Raw genomic sequence first — 7,698 nt, 5'->3', positions numbered from 1 at the left:
AATTTAATCACATATCCAAATTTACATCATAAATCATAATACTTATTCAATTTTGAGACATAATAAAATATTTTTTTTTTTTGGGGGGGGGGGGGGGTGATACTATGTACTAAATAACAAGCAACAAGTTTTTTTTTGAAAATATTCTATTGAACAGATTTCAAAGCATCTGTAATATATAAAAGCATATCTCATTATAAACATGTTTAACAGAAAAACTGCAATAATAAAGCGGTGATAAACTTTTTAATTAAATAACAACTGACCACACAGTACACATATAAAGGTTCATTGTAATCTTATTATGCTCAACACAATGTATCACAATTCACAACAGTTTTAAGGACAATAATATCATAAAAAACCCTGTTATCAACATTAAAGGATGCAACCAATTGAATGAGACGAGTCAAATTTGGAGTTTAAAAGACCAAGTTTGTGTCATATAGAAATGTGGAAGGAAACTGTAATGCCCTATCTTCCACTTTCTATCAAATAAATATTGCATCTAGATCTGACCAAATATATAATGAGCCCAAAACTCTGCATGCCCATTCCAAAACCCACCCCTTAAAAGACATTTTCTATAGTCATATTTTAGCTATAGTCTTACTCCAACCAAGGGAGCCAAATGCAAGATTCATAGATGGAACTAAAAGTTATTATAATGAAAAAATAGTACAACCAAATCAACTCTTTTAGAACAGGGGCCTAAGAACGATCTTTTTATCAGGGGAAGTAATTCAGAAACAGGTGCTCTTTTTAACAGTGAGTGTACACATGATAAGAGACTGGCAGACTCCTATCTCACCCTACAGCAACTACATGTAAATGTAAACTATAGAAGGTATGTATAATTCATGCTATAAATAATAAACTAGAACACACAAAATATGTAGGTAAAAAAACAAACAATAGAGTGCAGCTTTTGTAAATATACAAGTAAATTCTGGAAGACTATATAGCATAATCATTGAGGTTATACAATAAATAAGCAATAGTATATTGGGGATTTTAATGTACATGTTTTGTATTTTCAGCAGTCATTGAATGGTTAGTTAATTCAACTTGTTTAATTGAATCAAGGGATTGCACAATTGTTGAAAAGAGTTCTAAAATGTCAAAGAAAATGGAGATGGCTGTGCATTTTACATGACCAGTAGGAAAAAACTCCCGATAAACACAAACAATGACTTAGATCTATTGACTATAAACCCGTGGGAGATGTAAAATATTCAGTTTATCCTGAATCTCAGGGGCATACACTAGTGTATAAATATATTGGGATAATAATGACACACAAATACGTTTTCATTCAAGGTTCAACACACACTCTACAGGGATAAAGTTTCATATGCATGAATTCTATCCAATATCGTCCATAATGGTAAAGTTCAGGTACATTTGAGCAGATAATTCTCTGGATTTCTGTTGAAGTCAATAAAAAATCATGCATAAATATAAATCATACATATGGAACTAGATCCCACCTTATTGTATAATAAATTAACACACTGATGTTGAGTTAGTGTGATAATACAATCATCATCAACTGAAGGTACTAACACAGTATCATAGTTATCTCATGGGGGACTAATTTCTTTCAGCGGTACACAGGAACAGCCTTCATGTTTGGACCAGGGGGCTGGGCAATTTGTTTGGCATGTACTTCACAGTATAATCGTCCATCAACGACAAAGTAGCCTGAAAAGCCAAAAACTCATTTAGCAAACATATGTATCAATTTCTTCATATGTCAGAGCATTTACAATGAAAAATTTTGAATACAAGTGTATAACTGGTTTTTGAAAAATTACACATCTTTTTCCTTAGTAAAAATAAAGTTTTTCACTTTAGAGTACAATAAAAACAGAGACATGGGATATTGTATATTTTAATTCAACAACTTATATAAACCTTACCTTTTTGCTTCAAGTTTACCCCACAGGAAGTACATTTAAAACATTGTGGGTGATATGGTACACCTTTCACCCTCACAAAAACTCCCCTACAAGCAAAAACACATTGCCAGATTCAGAAATTACTGCTCCTTAACAGGCTCTTATTACTTCTCTGCACTTGAAGTGCTCCAATTGTAAAAGTACCTACGTGACAAGCATGTTGCAGTCCCCACAATGCATATTTTCCTGGGCAGGTTTGGATTGGGATGGATCCACAGCATCAGGAGCCCTCACTGACCGGAACCCTGAAGGTTTGTCTGTAAGTAAGAGAGGAGACTCCTTTCATCGACTAATGCAAACAGAGGGTCAGTTGAAAATTGATTGATTCATATACTTATTACTATAAAATATAAATTGACACTCAAAATGTTTTCAAGTTCAGAGACATTCAAAAAGCAAATCAGAATTATTCAAGTAAAAGTTAAGTTTCATTCCTAGAATTATTTAGAGCAAAACAAATACAACACGAATGAGAGAGTTAATAGTCTGAAGATTCACACTTGTCAAAACACCCAGTAAAAACACAAAAACTAAACCAAAGTGGATACTTAAAGTTTGTACTGATCACTATAGAAAACCAATCATTCTAGCTTGCCATGTGGTAAATGAAAATCAATATAATTAAATTTTAAAAATGTTTTTAGATTATCACAAAAGTGTTTTAACTATATAGCAATACTGGTATCTCAAATTTAAGCATTAACATATTTTCCTTAAATAATTGTTTTTTATTTTAAAAATTGTTATACAAATTATTTTCCATTACATGACCATGCAAACCAAATAATTTATTGTACATGTTCCATTACCAGCTGATTACCACTTTTAATTGTTTAACACACCACTCACAATCTTGTTTTTAAAACAAATTGAAAAACCACAACATACTGAGCTTAGATTCATTTGCATCATGCGAATTAGTATCAATTTGTGAGGTTGATTCTGGTTGGTTAGAAGATGAATTTTGGGAGTCACATGACAGTTGATTATCAGAGGTCACAGGGGTCACATCAGCATCATCAGAGTTCACAACAGGCACAGCATCATCAGTTGTCTCTTCACCTTCCAGAGGTTGATAGGTGCCACTCATCTTGGCCCCAACAGGACTCTGAGTTACATCTAAACTGAAAAGTAAATATTGCCATTTGTAATGCTCCACTGCATGCTTAATCACAACTTGATTATCTTTTTTTCGCATTAGCTAGATTTTACATATGCTAAACACAACCAAAAGGTTAGGAGAAGTGATCTATCAATTTTTTTTCCAAACACCTGGTTAGCAATTACGGCAAAGTGTATGCTTTGACTTGACCATGAGAATTTCAACACACTTTGTAACATATTATGAAACATTTTGTGGTTGCAATGATTCACCACAGCTTGGTTTGTTTTAATCAAGTATAACCTTACTCTTGCATTTGTTGTTGAATTCCTGCCGTCTGGGCTGCGTATGTGTCAGCAATATTATTGGCCGAGTACAGACCAATGGGCGAGTTAAACTGGGCATGGACAACATTGGGCACAGCCTGCTTTGGAGACTGGACCTGGCGCTGTGCTGCAAAAGGCTTGCCTGATCTATTGTAGCTGCTACCAATGTTCAAAGGTTCCTACAGGAAAAGCAGTCAATTAAAGTGACTTATGTCTAAAGTAACAAAAAAGAAAATTATCCAGTGTAAAATTCAGAAAAGTTGTGGAGGGATCAAAATTTTAAAACATGAAATATAGACCAATGCAGAAGGGGTGCTCTTTTGGGAGCAAAGATGAAAAAGTGAGTAAGGTGAAAAATCAGAACTTTTTAAATTGCTCAGGGGTCACTGAAATCAGGTTTAACGATCCACTAGCCTTCATTAAATAACAGTACAACATTGAGGAAGGATTCTTCTTTTCCATGTTATGAGCATGTATTGCCTAGAATCTGTGATTGAGATTGGTTTGTGCATGTGCATTCCAATGTGATTTACAGGTCATGACAGGTGAGGTATCTCCCATACGTTCATCATTTTAAAAGGAAAATTTAAATGTCTTTGCATGAATTTGTAAACGGAACTTTAAGGAAATAGTTCAAATGAGTAAGGCATTAAGATTTTGGGGTTTAAAAAAACTTAATGCATCTAAATTGATGAAACTTACAGTGAATCATCAACAGAACACACTGTAAAACAAAGAGTAAAGCAAGTATTTAAAAATTAAGGTTCATTATACAGAGAATGAAAGGTCTGAAATACAGACAGCATGAGTCAATGAAGTAAAGAGAGAGGTCTCCAAAAGATATCAATTCTCGGGGAGAATGTAACAATCATTTCAAAATCAAATATACATACAGGCTATAAATTCTAAACAACAGAAAGGCCAATATCTTTCTTTAAAATCAAATTAACACTTACTAAAGAAAGTATAAGAAATATTGAAGGGGCTATGTAACTGGCTCCAAATCAAGCAAATCTGTAAATTGCTTTGGTGTAAATTTTGTAGCTTTAAGAATAATTGAAAGAATTTATTGAAAATAAGCAATCTGGTGTCTTAAGAGTTCTTTTTGACTTAATATGTGTTGCTTACAAATTGCCTTATTCATTGAATCTAGCATTTAAACTGTTAACTTAGAAGTTAATTGGCACTTCATCTATTTACATGTACCGGTACTTACAAGCTACAAGTTTTATTGAATCTAGCAAATCATTTATTTAGCCAATTGACTTACGAGTTGCTTTATTGAATTATACAATATGACTTTTGACCTATAAGTTACTTTATAGACTCTTTGTTGACTTGGAACTTCAACTAATGACTTACAACTTGTTTTATTAAATCCATAATGATTTGACTGTTGACTTAGAAATAGTTTTATTGAATCTAGCACTTCACCTAATGCCATACAAGTTGAATTATTGTCGCACCTCATCTATTGACTTACAAACTACATCATTTTTTAAATCTCTTAGCAATTTATTGACTTACAAGATGCTTTTAATCTAACACTCTGACTATTGACTTGCAAGATGCTTTATTGAATATAACACTTGAAAATTTACTTGCAAGTCTCTTTATTATATTGAAGACTTACTGGTTGATTTTCACGAGTCAGTGATGTTTTCTGGACAGTTTGCACCTCATCTCCTGTGGCTGTTTTGATGGTGTTCATCTGGGCAGGTCGAAGGTCCGACATAGGAGTCACTTTGGGTTTCCAAATTTTGACTGCACCTCTTTTAAGAAATTCGTTCATAACCATATTAACCATCATCATCCCCCATGAAAAATCATATTAGTAGACAGAAAGTGGCATATTTTTTGTAACCCTATTTTAGAGAAGTTTTAAAGTCACCTGCTATCAGCCACCAATTTTTTAATATTTATATATAAATGCTTTTAGCAAAATGAAAATGCATTATCTATAGCCAACTGCAAATTCATACACATGTATACTGCACAGGCACCATCTCCAAATTGATTCATGTACATGCTTTGTCAAAATAAATAATTATAACAGATATGTTATAACTACTACAGCAGCATTAACCTTTGAACTGTCATGGTGATGGTATTTCCTGCCCGGATGATACACATTTTGGCCTGTTCGTGTGAGAGATCATCAGCATTGGTATCGTTAATGCAAAGGATTCCATCCCCTGCAAATAATCCACTGCGCTCGGCCACACTCCCTGGGTTCACCTACAAACAGCTCTAGATTATTTCATTGGATGGACCCACTGAGCAATGCTCCACAAATTCCAAAAGAATAAACATGTTTGACCAGAAATGTTTGTAACAAATCAGATTATATGTCTACTGACCAAGATAAGTATCTGACTTTTACTGTATCAAAACCAAAGGCAACTGCATGAAAAGAATGGGGTCAAGGTCGAAGTCACAGACAGGCTTGGACAAAGAGGGCCAGACTGAGATAACAATAACCAATGTCCCTGTTTATGATCCCTGGGGACACCTCACTGAGGTTAAATATGGACAATTTGGACAAATGATAAATGGTTCATAGCAAACAAAACACAATGTTTACAGTATCAAAGCTAGTATATTTACCATTCAAATACAGAAAAGGCTTTACTATCTATTCATTTTGATTAACACAAATGGATTTGATTATAAAATGCTTGGTTAAATCATGGTAGGAGCTACAATGTGTAATAATATATTCTAATTGTATGAAAATTCCATTCCCTTCTACCCTTGAAATTCCTGGAATACATCAACCCACAATTATTGCAGAACACAGAATTGCAAAAAACAAAAGTATTCCTATTCTATAAAAATTGAATTTGATTTTTAATTAATAGTGTGTTTTGATTTTTGACTCCATGCATTAGCCTTACAAAAAAATATATTGCTGAAATAAATATAACATCCAAGAGTTTCACAGAAATTTGGCATAAGTTGACAATTCGAATCTTTGATCAAATCAATAAGGCATTGAAATATTTGATCCGCGCATAACGCCGGCGATAGGAAGTATCTTCTTTCATGCCACTGAGCGGCAAACCAAATATAGCAGAGAGCAACATTCTACAGACTACTGCGAAACTCGGTATTAAAAAAAGCGCCTTATGTTTATTTTCAGCAGAACTTTAAGTAACCTTTAAATACTGCCAATGAACCGCGATTTATTTCTCGAACTATCAAACGATTAGGAAACGCTTTTTTCAGAGACACCTGTGTAAGACTTGCACTTACCGATTGTATGGAGAGGGGGGTGCTAAAGTCTACCCCGCCCTGGAGTCGAAATCCCCAGGAGACACTAGGGTCGGGGCGGTAGAGCTGTACGGTTAGGGTCTCCGCCGGCTGGTACTCTAAGTTGGACATCCTGCCGTTTGTCTGTCTGTGAGCGTCTTGGGACTGGGTATCACTTTCTCTCTACCGAGGGCATCTGGTACTGTTTAACTGATGTATGGTTCATTTTTTGCACACGTTCCTTTTGTTGTTATTTACACCAGACGTCATGTTGTGAGAGCCTGCTGTGGGCGGGTCATACATTCCGATGTGTCTTACGATTATTCAAGAGAAACTGGAATACACACACCAGTTTTAAAGAGCGCCGGTGTATTGGGCGGGGTTTAGTCAGCGAGTGCTGAATATTGATATGCAGTAATGTGACGTATCATATAGGTAGAATAGATCAACCGTTTACCTCCTCAAAAATGTTGCCCCCGTGAAACTCGATATACACTAAATTGAACAATAAATATAACAATTTTTGTGATTGATTAAATGCCTTGGAATTTTGTGCGATGCATCTTGAATTCTATATATAACTACCTTGTATATATCTACATTTTATTATACATGTATGTAACATATTCAATCTTTGGTGCTTCGTGCGGGAATGAAGTTAGAAAGCATAACAGAAACAAAACATGGTTGTGAAATGGCCGGGCTTTAGTTTCTATGTTAATCACAATCGATTGTCTTATTAAGAAATAAAGGAGAAAATACTTATAGTGGAGGTAAATACAAGCATATAATACATGTAGCATATAAACAATTAATTTATCAATATTTACTGTACCTGTAATAAAACTTTTTATATTTTTTTATAAACTTTTACTGTTAATTTTTTTCAATGATATAAAAAGACCAAAAAATCATTATTAAATACGAATATATTAATACAATCTAATTAAAATTAGACGTTCTGAATCCGCTACCGCTTCTCATTAAAATTAGACGTTCTGAATCCGCTACCGCTTCTCAAAGCGGTAGCGGATTCAGAACGTCTAATTTTAATTAG

The 7,698-nt window shown here is 34.1% G+C and overlaps 1 protein-coding gene across 3 annotated transcripts; it reads right to left on the bottom strand.

Moving 5' to 3' along the window:
- Positions 1-227: 227 nt before the first annotated feature.
- Positions 228-6,956, bottom strand: LOC105335510 (PDZ and LIM domain protein 3). 3 transcript variants are annotated; one of them, XM_034458764.2, is made up of 9 exons: positions 6,645-6,956; positions 5,476-5,627; positions 5,023-5,161; positions 3,372-3,568; positions 2,850-3,085; positions 2,110-2,218; positions 1,923-2,008; positions 1,567-1,704; positions 228-1,428 (listed from the first exon to the last, which is right to left on the bottom strand). In XM_034458764.2, exons 1-8 carry the CDS (start codon positions 6,771-6,773, stop codon positions 1,604-1,606), a joined length of 1,149 nt encoding a protein of 382 aa, XP_034314655.2. In that variant the 5' UTR covers positions 6,774-6,956; the 3' UTR covers positions 228-1,428; positions 1,567-1,603. The 3 variants fall into 3 exon arrangements, with proteins under 3 accessions (XP_034314655.2, XP_065922020.1, XP_011437719.3); XM_066065948.1 differs by having other exon boundaries at positions 228-1,704; positions 6,645-6,955; XM_011439417.4 differs by having other exon boundaries at positions 228-1,704; positions 3,024-3,085; positions 6,645-6,953.
- Between the last annotated feature and the right edge of the window lie 742 nt (positions 6,957-7,698).

This window comes from Magallana gigas, chromosome 7 (assembly GCF_963853765.1).
Source record: "Magallana gigas chromosome 7, xbMagGiga1.1, whole genome shotgun sequence".
In the NCBI taxonomy this organism is placed as follows: Eukaryota; Metazoa; Mollusca; class Bivalvia; order Ostreida; family Ostreidae; genus Magallana; species Magallana gigas.
This window is presented reverse-complemented; position numbering and strand designations above follow the sequence as displayed.

What these genes read in the sequence shown, in the direction of transcription:
- LOC105335510 (XM_034458764.2), bottom strand. Translation starts at nt 6,773, where the DNA reads ATGTCCAACTTAGAGTACCAGCCGGCGGAGACCCTAACCGTACAGCTC. An exon ending in CCCCCCTCTCCATACAATCG is followed by an intron (nt 5,628 to 6,644) that starts GTAAGTGCAAGT and finishes AGCTGTTTGTAG; the next exon opens with GTGAACCCAGGGAGTGTGGC. An exon ending in ATCACCATGACAGTTCAAAG is followed by an intron (nt 5,162 to 5,475) that starts GTTAATGCTGCT and finishes ATTTCTTAAAAG; the next exon opens with AGGTGCAGTCAAAATTTGGA.